General features: G+C 46.4%; 2 protein-coding genes across 2 annotated transcripts; both read left to right on the top strand.

Annotated features, from left to right (window-relative positions):
- Positions 1-15,398: 15,398 nt before the first annotated feature.
- On the top strand, positions 15,399-15,551 carry DFJ58DRAFT_632887 (uncharacterized protein; the record flags this gene model as incomplete). The annotated part of the gene is made up of 1 exon (XM_041381230.1): positions 15,399-15,551. A coding segment is annotated over one exon (153 nt), but the record flags the coding sequence as incomplete, so codon positions are not given.
- Positions 15,552-16,421: 870 nt separating this feature from the next.
- Positions 16,422-16,796, top strand: DFJ58DRAFT_673020 (uncharacterized protein; the record flags this gene model as incomplete). Its single annotated transcript, XM_041383046.1, has 1 exon — positions 16,422-16,796. A coding segment is annotated over one exon (375 nt), but the record flags the coding sequence as incomplete, so codon positions are not given.
- Between the last annotated feature and the right edge of the window lie 252 nt (positions 16,797-17,048).

Below are 17,048 nucleotides of genomic sequence, written 5' to 3'. Positions count from 1 at the left end.
AATATGCTCGCTAATCCAGAATTTGCTACGGAGATTAACCTTCAACCCTACCGCGAGTTCGCAACGGAGAATGACGAACGCCAATAGAAAGATTTCATGTCTGGAGATTGGAGCTGGGCTCACGCTGTACGTATTTCATTATTTTATTGTGCTCAGTTTTAACCAAGGCATCTACAGGACAAGATATCCGAAGATCCCGACACTCATGGCTCAACATTCGTGCCAGTCATTCTCGGAAGCGACAAAATGATCGTTTCAGTTGCAACAGGACAGAACGACTACTATCCACTCTACGCCTCTATCGGTAACGTTCAAAATAATGTGCGTCGCGTCATCGTGGTGCTGTAGCTGTTATAGGCTTTCTTGCAATGCCCAAAAGTAAGTGGTGACTTACTCCCTGTCGCATCTTTCTGACATCTTGAAAGCAACCAAAGAGCACGCCGAGACACCAGGCTTCCAAAATTTTCGACGCCAACTCTTTCATTCTTCACTTTCGTTCATCCTCAAGAACCTCAAGCCTGCTATGACGAAACCTGAGGTTGCACAGTTCGGGGATGGCCATTATCAGCACATGATCTACGGACTTGGACCTTACATTGCAGACTATGAAGAGCAAGTTCTGCTCACCTGTATATTATGAAATTGGTGTGGCCAAGTAAGTTTTTCTCGATGATCTACTGTTGTTTATGCTTATGTCAAGCAAGGTGTCTTTCACATCATGGAAACCTTGATGATATCAGTCTCTGTCGCTCAAGATCTCACACAGATGCACTCATCGAGGAGTGCAACTCTGGAACCCTGAAGTCTGAATACGGTTTAGTTGGCGAGCTTGTGGTACCTCGCTCCCTCATTTTTCTTTACACTTAGATTCACTGTGAATATAGCCATTTACGAACAATTTCCCCCACGCTGATATTCATGAGCTGCTCGCACCTGACATTCTCCATCAGCTCATCAAGGGAGCATACAAGATCATTTGGTCGAGTGGGTAGAGAAATATCTCCTGCAGACGCATGGAAAGAAGCAAGCTAACATTATTCTAGATGATATTGACCGAAGGTGCGTTTTCTCTATTGTAATTTCACTTTGACTTAATTTTTTCATAGGATCGCGGCAGTTCCTCCGTTCCCTGGATTGCGCAGATTTCCCCAAGGACGTCACTTCAAACAGTGGACAGGTGACGACTCAAAAGCACTTATGAAGGTAATCTACATTTTGTTCTATGTAAAACATTGTAGCACTAATTGTCCTAAGGTTTACTTGCCCGCGATTGAAGGTTATGTCCCAGTTGATGTTGTGCGTGCCTTCCAGGCATTACTTGAGTTCTGTTACCTCGTCTGTCGTAATGTCATCACTGAAAGTCCCTCTCTGAAATTGAAGATGCACTTACTCGTTTTCGTACATATCACGAGGTTTTCAAGACCACCGGAGTAGTCACTACCTTCTCGCTTCCTAGGCAACATTCCATGTCTCACTATGTCTACCTTATTCGACTGTTTGGTGCTCCGAATGGGCTGTGCTCCTCAATCACGGAGTCCAAGCACATCAAAGCCATAAAAGAGCCTTGGAGGCGTTCCAGCCAATACAAGGCGCTGGGACAGATGCTGCTAACTAATCAGCATTTAGATAAATTGGCAGCATCATGCGTGGATTTCCGTGTTCGTGGAATGCTTGCAGGTACATGTTTGTCTGCTGTTCTCACATCACTCGGTATGTTTTCCCTATCTTGTTTAGTATTTAATTATGACTTTCATTACTACTAGAACCATCGGCAGATAGAGGACCTGCTATTCGCTCTGCGCAAACTGATGCAGAAGAGCCCACATCGGCTTGGACTCACAAGAACCTGACATGCCAAAAAGTGCCAGCGTGCTTGATGCTGATGTCGTCGCTGACTCTGAGGACATTGATGCACCGACATCTGTCCTTGCACATGTCAAACTCGTGCAACATCTCGTATATCATTTGTTCATCTGCTCAATCTTGATATGCTTACTATTGATTCAAATAGAGGGGATAAAGCGGGCGCAAAGTGTCCATGCTGCTCACCAACGAGCTTGATATCCTGCATTTGGCTGATCTTGTCTCGCAATTCCTTGCCGGACAATTATATCCAGACATGGACCCTACTGAAGTGCCTGACAATATCATGGACTGCCCTCGTTTCAATGGGAAGATACGGGTCTTTAATTCCTCAGTATTGGTGTTCTTCGCACCAAGCGATTTGAGTGGGATTGGTGGGATGAAACATGAATACATTCGTGTGTCTCCCAAGTGGAGAAGTGGGCATGCACGCAAAGATTGCGTGTTTGTCATTACTGACCCAAATGCTCACGGAATGCAGGGCATGGACATTGCTCAGGTACTCACTTTTTTTTCCTTTCGACTTAGGGGTGTATACTATCCATGTGCGGTTGTCTGCTGGTTCAACCAAGTCAGGAAATACACCAGATGACGACACCGGAATGTGGATGGTGGAGCCTTCTTCCATTGATCAGCACGCACATTTTGCAGGTCATCCATGTGGATACTATTTTTCGTTCTGCTCACCTTATTCCTGTCTACAGGTACTGATATGCTCCCCTTGGTGATTAAATCCCACCACGTTCTCGAACATATTCACCCTTTTCTACTGTCAACAAGTATGCTGACCATCACGCCTTCGAAATAGCATGTTAGCATAATGCACTTCTTTCTCTTACCTTGTTTACTTCTTCATTGTAGCTCGCTTTTTGACTTGGTCACTTTTCTATGGCTTTTCTGCTTATTATATGCTTGTTACTTAATTTCAAAGCATGAGCTTTTCACAGTCCAAACAGATAGTGGGAAAAAGTGACGATCTGTGATGATCCACATAAATAAGTGCAAAAAAAGCTAGAAAACTGAACTCATGATTTACTGATGCTATTTGCCTCGTGTCGCAAAGACGTCCACAAGGCGAATCCTGCGTGGGCGGGGGGTATGGCCCTAGGGAGTGGTGGAGCGTGAAAAGATACGAATAGTCGTCTTATTCGTTCCGGACCCTTCGGCGTTGCGAGTGGGAGCAACTCAGTTGTTGTATACCAACACTACCAGTGTATCATATGCAACTCTCGCGGAAGAACTCCTGAGTATTGCCTTCGACGTTTGGCATACTGACAATGTCGTACACAACGGAGCAGTTGAAATATAACTAGAATCCTAGTATAACAATGTACACAACTGACAATAACCTACATAATGCACAATTCAGAATCGGCTCAAGTAAAATTAAAACATATTGCGAGTCCGGGAGGATTCGTTGGGAACTAACCCGTCTAGGCATCAAAGCTTCTCATGCGACCTCAGGATAATACTGCATCATGCTCCTGAGCTCCGTTTCCGGAATCCTCTTCTCAAATTCAAATGTGCATGACAGGACGTCGGGCATCAAGCCGTCCATGAACTCCATGTCCTCTAATGGCTTCGTAGGATCCAGAGTGAGTTTGTAGGCCCAAAGAATAAGGAGGGTAATTATGAACACTGATCTGTACCAACCGAAATGAGTTTGGAAGACTGGATGCGTGCAAGATAGTTTTACCTGTCCACGACATGTTGACCAGGGCATACACTGAAAGGAATGTCATTCAGAAAACGGGTGCAGAGGGACAGTACTGACCGCCGGCCAAAGCCGTAAACAAAGAATTTTAAATCGTCTCTCAGGCCACCTTCGTCGTCAATCCAGCGTTGAGGCTTGAACGCATAAGGCTCCGGGTAGACATCTGGATCCCGAGAGATAGACCTAAGGCGATGACCGTTAGATCTTTGGTTTATTGAAGCACGTTGCTCACCAATGGTTGCCGAACACCGTAGTCCCAGCTGGAATACAGTAATTTTCCTGATGGGCCAAATCATCATTTGTGCAATTGCTTGTTCAAAGATCGCTTGCCCAAACCACGTCTTTGGCTGTGCAGTGAGCCAGTCCTGCAGCGTGAATATTGTGACACCTAAGGCACAAAATGAAAATAAAGATGCCCACCGCCAGAAGCTACAGGTCGCCATCTCAAAGCCTCAGAGATGAATGCTTGCAGGCGAGGAAGGGACCCTTTGTCAGCAAAGGTCGGCGCTTTAGTGCGGAAATTATTGAATCCATAGCAATGTTATACGGAAATCAATCTAGCTACCCTCGGTGCCTTCCGATGACCGCGTCGAGCTCGGCCTGAACTTTAGCTTGCTCCTCGGGGAAACAAGCGGCTGCCATGAGCACCGTGCATATCGACCTAGAAGTCTTTTGCCTCTGATTTCAGTCGCATATCTTCGGAAGCAACAAAACACCTCACCGTATCTGATCCAGCTCCAAAAAAGGCACCACCAAGAAAGGCCATCTCGGTTTCTGTTAACCATAGGATTGGCTATCTTCCAGCATATTTTCGTGAACGAGGGGCCGATGTCCACGTCGCTCTGCTGTGGAACGACTCAGACATGAAGTCAGGATTCAAGGAAATGCATACCATTTGCTCCTTCACGCGGTTTAGCTGATCAAGGTAGAATTTCTTACTCCTCTCATACCCCAGCTTTAAGTCTCGCCCATACCAAGGAAGATGTTTGAGCCACGGAATCGAGTCCACAAGGTAAGCACCAGGACGCATGATTTCAGTAGTCACCCTGACAATTTGTTGCATCTCAATGACTTCGGGATCAGTCGCAGACGTGAGCGTATTCTTCCCATATGCAATTTTCATAATTGTCGCCGCAGCAAAACTTCAAAGTAACCGTAAGCAAAGTACTGATACTATTATGAACGACAGCGCTTACGTTATCACATGGTGCCGGAGGTTGTGTGGATTATCAAGAACGCCAAGAACTATGTCCTTCGCGTGTGACATTTGCAGTGGCTGATACGCCTCAGCTGCTTTAGGTTGGAGATGAGAATGAAGTGCTCTGCATCACATTGAAAGGCGAGGTAGATGAGAGGATGTATCGCAGACTACTAACCTACGCATGCGACGGAACCGGTCCACGAAAGGCATAAAGGCAATGCTCATTCCGCCGCTAAATAACTCTCCAGCAGCAATCATGGGAGGACGATCAGCTAGAAATTTTCCCTGATTCTCCATAATTTCTACGGCGGCCTGCAACGGAACGTTTTTGAGCCAGGATATGATATCGCAGCGTGTAAGGACTGACTTTGTAACGGCCGATGATAACGATTCGCTCGAATTTTAATCGAATAGTAATCAAAGGACCGTACTCGTCAATCCATCCCGCTATGGTGAGGAATGGTCTTGTCGGAGATAGGACACAATCAGCATTCAAAACTCGAAGAGTCAAATGGGACACTTTACCTGCGAGGTGGCAGGACGTGCCCTCCAAGTTTCCAAGTGGGAGGGGAAGGTGGAAGAGGAAGGCCACTTTTTGATTTAGGACGGGAAGCCCAAAAAATTACACCCGCTACAGCAAGACAAACTGCAGCACTGAGGACGAGCTGCATATTGACAGGGATGTGCAGGTCGGGTTGTTGCAGTGGGATGAGCACAAAGAGGAATCGGAGAGAACTCGTCGTAAGTTGCGGTACATTCAAAGTGAAGACTGACTTTTAAGCACCTCCTGCCAATCGACGTTTCACCTGCACGCAGATACGAAGTAATCTGGCATGCGACGGTTACGGATTTCATATGAACGGGTTGTGGTACTCCGACGGCCATACCTCATTACGCAATACTTCCACTCAAGTAACCATTCCGATGGACACGTGAATGGGGGACTCGCTTGCAATTCATTTGGCTAGCATAGTTCATCCTACTATCATCATAGAATTCGTCAAGCATTAATATTAGCGATTTTAGATGCCGTGTCTGTACCATCAAATGCATGACTCACCAAGATACTGGCGTGCCTATCTAAGTCGGCGGAGACAGCTTTTACCACCAGATTAGATCCACCCACCAATTGAGGACAAACATTTTAGCTTCGACGCCAACGTTTGACACTCTACAGGACAGATCCACACCATGTGCTCGTGTCTGAAACGTGTCAACCTCACGATTCCAACCACTACTTACTATTGTTGGCAGAACTCGGGAATTTTGCCCGCCGCTGGCAAAACTGGTGGTGCCTGGCCCACGGCAGAACTCACGCGAATTCGAAGGGAGGGTGGCAGAACCTGGCAGAACTCCAGGGTATCTGTCTGGATCCGATAGCACAATTTGAATTCAATAGATTCCACTGTGTCCGACTTGTTGACTGGTATTATTATCTTCAATGTTGCCGCTTGGTCAATCCACATCGCCTATGTAGGAAGGTTGCCAACGCAGAGGGGCAACAACCTGACTGTGGGCAACAGTCAGCCTGAATTGCATGAGATTGCTCAAGGTAAATCGACGATGCCACAGTTTAATGAAGTGGATATTGCATGCAGGGGTTAGGACAGCGTAGTGGCAAGTCTGCCTTGATACGTACAACATCCGAGTAGTGAGTGCGGCGATCTACATGATATATGCAATACGTTGTCGACGAGATCTACGTGCACTCGGTTTCCTCGGAGTCCTTTGTTTGGTTCACTTTGCCACTTCCGCGCAAACCTTTGGGGTTGTGTTACTTTGAAATTGAACTCAACCAGCTCAACCAGGCCTCTCTTCTCCACTTACATACTTTTCTTCCCACCACCACCACGCTAGTAGCTCAGCCGATCCGTCCCTTCTTGTACATAGTATCTCTGCACAGAGTGTATCCGCATTTATTACCTGAAGCCTGAAGGTGAGTACTATATGCGCACTGCTTCCACTCTTCCATTCTTCATATTGAGTTTCTGCCTAGCCTAGCTCATGATGCAACTACAGCAACGACAAAGAGTCTTTGGTAGGTGCATGCATTCACCCGATACTGACAGAACCACAGGATATCCCACTCTCAAATTGTATATGACTGATCACTGCTTACTCGACGGCGATGGTGCCACGGCCATGTCCCGCTTTTATATTTAACTGCACACCTCATTCGTACTGGTCACCTAACTTCATGGACGTGTTTACATCGAGTTTGCCCTTTATGGGAGAGAAAAGTACGTTCTCGGAGGTTATTCAGAGCATCTATTCGAAACTGAGCGGTGCATATAGTCATAGATATGCTTGTCGCCGTGGTAAACACTTTTCGCACCTTCCTGCAGTCTATCGTCCCCTAGAGTACATAAATTCTATGCCGACTCGTTCCTCGGCGACTTAGAAACCCATCCTAGTATAATAATATACACAACCGTCAACAATGGTTTTTCTCCATGATCGCACCTTGGCCACGAGCTCATAGAGAGGTTTTTGAACGTCAACCATGAGACTCATGGCCAAGTGGTCAACAGATTGAAATCTGTTCCTGCTGGATCGCGCAGGTTCGAAACCTGCCTACAAAGATTTTTTCTCCATGATCGCACCTTGGGCATGAGCTCATGCTGAGGTCTTCGAACATCAACCATAAGACATATGGTCAAGCTGTTAACAAATTCGAAATTTGTTCTTCCTGGATGATGCAGATTCGAAACCTGCCGACATATTTTTTCTCTGTATGAATCTGAATGCTGCGTATCATACAATGGCAGTCGTTTATTGGGAGCAACATCGAACTGCGTATGTCTTCAAATACGCAGTCCATGTAGTGATATCTACTCTCACCTAAATTTTCGGAAAGGACACAAAGCCTAGCGGGAGCTGGAAGCATACGAACTTGTTTGTCCAATACGTGAAAGACACGGGAACCACCTTGTGAGAACTGCGAAGCAGCCGATGTCTGGAATGTGTTCGACGTCCAACGGGAAAGGGAGTCTGTTACTAGTAGCTGCACTGGTGCTTTCAGTCTGCAAAGTTGCCGGAGTGGCTCCGTCGATCACATTGGATGTCCCTGCTGGTGGCGTGCGGCAAGGGAGACGTCGTGGTGGCTGCGCCAACTTATACTTGTTTCCACTGTGGGCATTAGCGGTGCGCTACGAGACAATATCAGCAGATATGGATATCCAAAGGTTAGGAAAACTTACATATTTGCCTCGTGTCGCAAAGACGGTCCACAAGGGGATTTCTGCGCGGGCGAGGAGTATGGCACTGGGGAGCGAGAAAAGAGACGGTTCATCATGTTCTTCATTCCGGGCCCTTCGGGGTGGCGAGTGGTAGCAACACAGTTGTTGCGTCCAGCTGGAGAACGTAGATCAAACTGTCAAAGGATGGTGAGACGTACCGACACTACTGTATCATATGCAACTCTCGCTGAAGAACTCTTGGATATTGCCTTCGACGTTTGGCAGACTTGCAATGTCGTACACACAGCGGAGCATAGCTAGAATCCTGGTATAACGATGTACACAACCGACAATAACCTACACAATGCACAATTCAGAATCGGCTCAGGCAAAAGTAAAACATACTGCGAGTCCGGGAGGATTCGCTGGGAACTTGTTCTTTGTTCTCCCCCTAACCAGTCTAGGCATCAAAGCTTCTCATGCGACCTCAGGATAATGCTGCATCATGCTCCTGAGCTCCGTTTCCGAAATTCTCTTCCCAAACTCTAATGTGTAGGGCAGGACATTTGGCATCGAGCCGGCCATGAGCTCCATGTCATCTAATGGCTTCGTAGGATCCAGAGTGAGCTTGTAGGCCCAAAGAATAAGGAGGGTGATTATGAACACTGATCTGTACCAACCAAAATGAGTTTGGAAGACCGCGTGCGTGCAAAATAACTTTACCTATTCGCGACATGTTGGCCGGGGCATACGCTGAAAGGAATGTCATTCAAAAAACTGGAGGCTGAGGCATAGTACTGACCGCCGACCAAAGCCGTAGACAAAGAATTTTAAATCGTCTCTCAGGTCGCCTTGTTCGTTAATCCAGCGTTGAGGCTTGAACGTGTATGGTTCTGGGTAGACATCTGGATCCCGAGAGATAGACCTAAGGCGGTGACTATTAGATCCTTGATTTCTTGAAGCATGATCCTACCAATTGTTGCCGATTACCGTAGTCCCAGCTGGAATACAATAGTTTTCCTGATGGGCCAAATCATCATTTGGGCAATTGCTTGTTCAACGATCACTTGCCCAAATCACATCTTTGGTTGTTCGGTGAGGCGCTCCTGCAGCGTGAATGTTGGGACACCTAGGCACAAAATGAAAACAAAAATGCCCACCGCCAGAAGCTACAGGTCGCCATCTCATAGCCTCAGAGATGAATGCTTGCAGGCGTGGAAGGGACCCTTGGTCGGCAAAGGTCGGCGCTTTAGTGCGGAAATTATTGAATCCATAGCAATGCAATACAGAAATCAATCTAGCTACCTCGGTGCCTTCCGATGACCGCGTCGAGCTCGGCCTGAACTTTAGCTTGCTCCTCGGGGAAACGTGCGGCTGCCATGAGCACCGTGCATATCGAGATAGAAGTCTATCGACACTGATTTTAGTCGCATATCTTCGGAGGCAACAAAACAACACCTCACCGTATCTAATCCAGCTCCAAGAAAGGCACCACCAAGAAAAGCCACCTCGGTCTCGGTCAAACCATGGTATTGGCTATCTTCTAGCATATCTTTCATGAACGAAGGACCGATATCCATGTCGCTCTGCTGTGGAACGACTCAAACATGAAGTCAAGATTCGAAAGGAAATGTATACCATTTGCTCCCTCACACGGTTTAACTGACCAAGGTTGAATTTTTTCCTGCTCTCAAACTCCAGTTTCAAGTCCCGGCCATACCAAGGGAGGTATTTGAGCCACGGGATCGAGTCCACCAGGTAAACACCAGGTCGTAGGATTTCAATAAACCTTCTCATCATTTGAAGCGCCTCAATGACATCGGGATCAGTAGCAGATGTGGGCGTATTCTTCCCATATGTAACTTTCAAAATTATCGTTGCAGCATAACTTCAAAGTAACCGTAAGCAAAGTACTGATACTATCATGAATGACAGCTCTTACGTTATCACATGGTGACGGAAGTTGTGTGGATTATCAAGAACGCCAAGAACTATGTTCTTCGCGTGTGACATCTGCAGTGGCTGATAGGCCTCAGCTGCTTTAGGTTGGAGATGAGAATGAAGTGCTCTGCATCACATTGAAAGGCCACGTAAATGAGTGGATGTATTGCGGATTACTAACCTACGCATGCGACGAAACCGGTCCCCAAAGGGTATAAAGCCAATGCTCATTCCGCCACTAAACAACTCTCCAGCAGCAATCATTGGAGGACGATCAGCTAGAAATTTGCCTTGATTCTCCATAATTTCAGCGGCGGCCTGAAACGGAATGTTGTTGAGCCAAGATATGATATCGCAGCGTGTAAGGACTGACTTTGTAACGGCCGATGATAACGATTCGCTCGAATTTTAATCGAATAGTAATCAAAGGACCGTACTCGTCAATCCATCCTGCTATGGTGAGGAATGGTCTTGTCGGAGATAGGACACAATCAGCATTCAAAACTCGAAGAATCAAATGGGACACTTCACTTGCGAGGTGGCAGGACGTGCCCTCCAAGTTTCCAAGTGGGAGGGGAAGGTGGAAGAGGAAGGCCACTCTCTGATTTAGCACGGGAAGCCCAAAAAATTACACCCACTACAGCAAGACAAGCCGGAGCGCTGAAGGCGAGCTGCACGTTGACAGGGATGTGCAGGTCAGGTTGTTGCAGTGGGATGAGCGCAAAGAAGGATTGGAAGGAACTCATTGTAAGTTGCGGTACATTCAAGTGAACAGTGACTTTTCAAGCACCCCCTGCCAATCGACGTTTCACCTGTACCCAGATACGAAGTAATCTGGCATGCGACGGTTACGGATTTCATATGACCGGGTTGTGGTGCACTACAACGGTCATACCACATCACGGAATACTTCCACTCAAGTAACTATTCCGACGGACACGTGAATGGGGGACTCGCTTGCAATTCATTTGGCTAGCATAGTTCATCCTATCATCATAGAATTCGTCAAGCATTGATATCAGCGATTTTAAATGTCGTATCTGTACCATCAAATGCATGACTCACCACAATACTGGCGTGCTCATCTAAGTCGGCGGAGACAGCTTTTGCCACCAGCATAGATCTACCCACCAATTGAGGACAAACATTTTAGCATTGACGCCAACGTTTGACACTCCATAGGACAGATCCACACCATGTGCTCGTGTCTGAAACGTGTCAATCTCACTATTCCAACTGCCACGTACTGTTGTTGGCAGAACTGGGGAGTTTTTCCCGCCGCTGGCAAAACTGGTGGTGCCTGGCCCACGGCAGAACTCCAGGGTATCTGTCTCATTTTGAGCACAATTTGAATTCAATATATTCCATTGTGTCCGACTTGTTGATCGGTATTATTATCTTCAATATTGCCGCTTGGTCAATCCACATCGACTATGTAGTAAGGTTTCCACTGATTGTGGGGCAACAGTCAGCCTGAATCGGATGAGATTGCCCAAGGTAAATCGACGACGCCACAGTTTAATGAAGTGGATATTGCATCCACGAGAAGCTGGGGATAGGACAGCGTAGTGGCAAGTCTGCCTTGATGCCGTGACGTACAACATCCGAGTAGTGATATGGTATCGTCGCGTGCAGGAATGTGGGGTACATTCCAAGGGTTGCAATACCGAATCGTAAAATCCATCGATCGTGTCTCAGTTGCGGAGGTATGTGCCATCACAAAAATTGCTCAACTGAGATGTTTGGTGGTCTATCCCGAAGCAAGGCACGAGCGTAGGGTTAGAGTAAGGACTTTGTGCCAGCGTCAGTGCAGCACGTGACTACTCTTGTCTCCGTACCATGTCGACGGTCGTACTCGGCCGCACTCCAGCAGGCTCCTGCCTGGCTGCTGCCTTCTGCTTTTCTTTTCTCACCATTTTCCTTTCTTTCTCATCATCTGTTTCTTGCTGCTGTTTCTTTCTCGCAGTTTCACCAGTCTTTCTCGGATCTCAAATCTTGGCCTCGAACTTCGACTACCAACTTTCTAATTCCGAGACCCGGTCTATTCCTGGTCCTATGCTGCCAACTCAGTGAGCTCTGAAGGCTCAGATCCTTGTATGCATCCGCATACAATGAAGACAAGTCCAGCGGGGAAGCTGGCCATGGGTTGGGAGCTTCACAGGGTGCTCCGGCACCACTCTCTCATGTTTACCCATGCAGGAAGTTTGCAACTGCAAACTCTCGTCAGGTCTTCTCAGTCTGCTGAGGTATAAAACCTGATAAGGGGAGGGAACTTCTACCCAGTTTCCGCAATTTCATGTGGTGAGCTATCCCTAAGGACTGCTTCTGCCCTCCCAATATTGCTTTTGCCTGCATTTTTGCTTATGTGGATGCCTCGCCTCCTCTTCGGCGATACTACCACACTTTCACTTTGATGATGCCGCCATGCTACCTCTTACCTGCTACCTCTCACCAAGCTACTTCTCACCAAGCTGCCTCACACTACACTACCTCTTGCTGAGCTATCTTTCTATCATGCTCCTGTTTCCTCACCTCATTGCATTGCTCTGCAGCTCCTACAACTGTGGGGATCTGAGGCTCACTTCGCTGCGTTGCATTCACTCCTACTTTCTTGGGATTCACAGCTCACCTTGGCTCACTCTTGCACAGGTTTGGGCCGCTATTGGGCTGGGTGCCCCTTGGGCTCCGCCCAAATAGCTATCTGCATCCAGTCAATGCAAACATTCTCTCTCATGCTCTCACTGAAACCGCTGCACAATAGCCCCCACAAAGTTATCTGATTTAGACTGCTGTGCTTGTGACATGTCATGGGTCATGTTGCCGACACAATGCACCTGGGTTTCCCAATAAGTAAGCCTTACTATAGTGGTCTATTACGTGTTGTACCTACTATTGTTAGGCTTCATTGTACTAATACTCAACACCAGTGTAATATACTGTCTCAAATACTCCAGGACTCCTGCTATTTGGTGTACACTGCTGGTAAGCAGCTCGGCACTGTCCACCCGCCTATACTATCCAAATGTGTCATCCTGATGTGCCCCTGCTATGCACCTAACCTTCCAAAATTGGCAAGGTACTGCTCCCATGCCCCTTGCCCTTCTCCACCACCACCACCACCACCGTCTATCACCCCGCCATAGGCATTGATGATGCCTTCTACACTTTTAGCAACCACCACTACATGGCAACCGTCTGCTTAGCCATGCTCTACCATTCTGGATGCCAGCCTCGTCTCTCAAGGATGTCACCACCAGACTCGTCTCTCGAGGATGCCACCACCAACCTTTTTGCTATCCATGCCACGGGCATTGGCAAAGCATATTACAGGGGCTGTTGAAAGTCCACTGTCAAACATAACTTCCGATGTTCAGTTTGAACAGTTGAAGTACTAAGGGCAGGGCAGCAAAACCAATGCAGGAGGATGCAAATTCAAAGCGACAATCCTGCATACAAGGTATCATAACTATATTCCTCCATGACGTCCTTCTCACGCTCTGCAGAGATGTTGATTGAGGACCGCAAGGCTGTCGAGATGATGCTAGTTGATCTCGATGTTGATATTGAACACCTACCATATACTGCTCCTCCTGGTGAGGAGGGAGCTGACCTTAGTCATGAAGGTGGGGAGTACAAAGCCTTTGAAGGACTATCTCAGCAGATTGCTGACATCTCTGGCTTGTTATTATTATTTTTTCACGCCTGCTAGTATGAATGTGCTGATGTATGTTAGGCACTATGTGGATCTGCACACACGTAGGGACCGCATTGATGTCCAGACCGCCAATTGGAATCTTCAGATGGAACATCTCATCAGTGCTTATTTGGACTACCGCACACGGGATTGTGGTAAGAGCATGCCGTATATTTCAAATCAAGATGAACTGATGTGTAATGACACTGACAATTTATCTCTTCAGAATATTGAGCTCATTGATGCATTCAGTAAGTAATTTCTCTTTACTTTAAGACATTCACATTCATTGATCTACAGGTTGAAAATGTGTTTCTCTGCACCCTCAAACATTCCACAAGTTTCCAAACGAGAGTCTTATCTATCATGGATACCTGGGTTGCTCTCCGCTTCACCTGACTGTTGCTATTTCCCTCTGCACACTTGCAGCATATTGACAATCTCACAGGACCTGCCCTTGGTTTAGCATTCAAGCACAATGCAAAACCTTGTGCCACCTGCATGACGTACGACATTCAATGTAACAGTATTCGCTACAGTTAATTACATGTTGCTTTTCATAGATTCTGTATCAACCATATTTCAACACACAATTTTCAGGATGCTGTTTGACGTTTACCTTGAGATCTTGAACCATGTTGACTGTATCATCAAAGCAGAGCTAAAGCATGACTTACCCAACTGGCGCCTTCTAAACTCATGTCTGTGTTGCTTCTATAAACTTGAGGGTGAAGATAAACTAGCATTCAAGTGGCTTGCTACCATCAATGGAAACAATAGCTTGAAAAGATGGTTGTCATCTACATATCAGCACATCTCCATGCAAGGATTCATGGACTTATCGTTCTGACTATTGGCTTAGTCATGCGAAGGTTGATGCATTCAAAATTGGCACTCAAACACGATCAGTGAGTTCAGCTAGAATCAATTTTACGAGACTAATCATTCAAATTACAAGGGACCTAATGATGACTGGGAGGATGCTGTACAACTGGAGTTGGGATCCTTTCATTGTGTTGATCGCTGGCGCAATGCGGGTCCAGAGCAACTGTAAATACATGTTTTCTGTTTTCGACAAGTCCAGAATCTTTATTGCAGCTTGTTGCCACCAGTTCATTCTTTTAGCCTGTGATATGGTGAAGAGTGGGGAACTGTTTGTGTGCTTTTACATTGTTGTCAGCCTTGCTGACATATTTTTAAGTGCAAAATACCCATTGGCTATTATAGATCATCTGCTTCGGTGTTTATGGCAAGAATGGTGGAATCACATACGACATTGGCTGCACATTTTCCAAAACGCTGTGATGACAAGATGTGGCTGGGCTGTAGGTAAAAGCACCAAACCAATATATATGAGTTCCTGCTCTCCTAGCTGCTACTCTTGCTAGCAAGAACGTTCGACCCTAAAGGATCTCTGACTAGGCTCAGGCTCAAGAAAGGAGAGTGGAGAAGGTACTCCAAGTCAAGGTAAGAAACTATGTTCCAGGAGCTATCTGGTGAGCTGAGGGAGCTACAACTAGGAAAGCTACAACTAGGGGATGCTACTAAGTAACCCAAGTGAATGGGGAGCAACCAAAGAACTGGAAACAAGGGAAACTAGGTAATGACTGTGGGGTCCTGGGTAAAGGGAAGATGATTATGTAAGCAGCAAAAGTACAAACCTAATCTAAGGAGAGTGTCAATAAGAGATGCATAGTGAAAAGTGCCTCTGCAAGGCTACAGAAAGTTTGAACAGCCACAACAGCTCGGAAACAGTAGTTTGGGACCCTGTGCTCGTGAACTCAACTTACAGATGATGGTCAGGGCCTTCATGGCCATGCGCACAACCGGAGGTGCCAGATTGATTGGCACCTGATGTATATTGATGGTACTGGCCACATGGAGGGTGAAGGTTGTGAACATGTCTTTTCATCCTCAAATGAGCTTGCACATAGTACTCACCATGCTAATTCATTTCACCTGGCATCAGTCAATCGAACAGCACTTCTCATTTTGGGATGAGGACAAGTATACGGCCCTTAGTGAGTCTTTGACATTCTACTTAGATAATGATTCTAACTTGACATGTAGGCACATTTTTATGCAATCACTACCGAGAAGCCCTGACAGCTATTCATACCCTTACTGCTGAACTTTTCTGCCATCGAAGGTATTCTTGATCTTACAGATGCGGACTTCATTCATTTTCACAAGCAAGAACACTTATATCTGGATGGTTTGAAAGAGCCACCAGTCAAGGATCGAATCAGTGTTCAGTATGTTCAATCTCTTGATGAGGTTGCAGAGCGACAGTAAGTTATCTAGTCAGTTTAGTACTAATCTGATAGCTCACGGCATATGACAGAAAGGAATGGAATTTAGCACGAGAAGCTGCTAATCACGCCCTCATGGAAATTCATGTCGGAGGTTTTGAGGAAATGCATGTCGCTCTCAACCAAGCTCAAACCTGTATTGACTGGAGCTTATTCCAAGCTTCAAAATGTGGAAGCTATGACTTTGCACTTGGAAATCCAACTCAGAATCGATAAACGGTGGGAGATTGGAAGTGAACACTACAACCACTTTCGTCAAGAAGCTTCATTATTAAATTATCGCACAGAACTTGATGAACTCGAATGACTTGTTGTGATGCATTTATTTGAGCTGTCGAAGCTCTCACTTTCAGGAACAGGTAAATTAGTCATTTCATATGTGTGCTGATGCTCATTTTTCAAATTAGGCTACAAACTATGTCAACAGATTGGCAAAGCTTTACAATGATGTTTGGAGGCAATACACAACGCACTGAACTGGTACAATACTCAAGCCACTGCTCTGGTCCCTCCATGACCGCAGCTGACATGGAAGGATATTGTGGAGTATAGCTTTCTGGGCGAGTTTGATCTTTTGTGTCAATCTTGTTCTGACACTTGCACTTTGGATTGGACCAAACCTGCTTATTGTGAAGCTATGGTGAAGTACTTCAAGATCCGACGTGCTTGTGAAGAAATCCAGAGGTTGAATATTGAAATTCACCAGCTGCACACAGCTATACATGACGAAGAACTCAAGGTGAATGCCACCATTGATGCCCTTCTCATATCAAACCGGCCAGTCGGACTTGAACTGCAACGTCAATGGCGAAAAATGTGCTGCTGTCAATGCACTACATCCACATATTGCAGTAACATATCTCGTATTATACGAGTGGACGGACGTGCATAATATCCCCGTATGATACGGGCCAGCGGACCATGGGCCGAGGGTAGATATATCCTCGACTGTGACGGATGGGCCGGGAGTGTTATTATTCCCGATGGAGACGGGTGGGCCCAGGTGGGGAATATGTAAAGTAGATGGGTGGGGCCGATGGACATGAATTTTCAATAGACGGATCGGCCGAGGTAGTTGGATATTATGTAGATGGGTGTACCAAGGTAGATATGTATCAAATAGCCGGGTATATCAAGGGTGCTT

Source organism: Suillus subalutaceus (genome assembly GCF_016647625.1).
Source record: "Suillus subalutaceus strain FC151 chromosome Unknown DFJ58scaffold_583, whole genome shotgun sequence".
Lineage (NCBI taxonomy): Eukaryota > Fungi > Basidiomycota > Agaricomycetes > Boletales > Suillaceae > Suillus > Suillus subalutaceus.
Note: the sequence above shows the minus strand (reverse complement) of the source record. Positions and strands in the feature narration are given on the sequence as shown.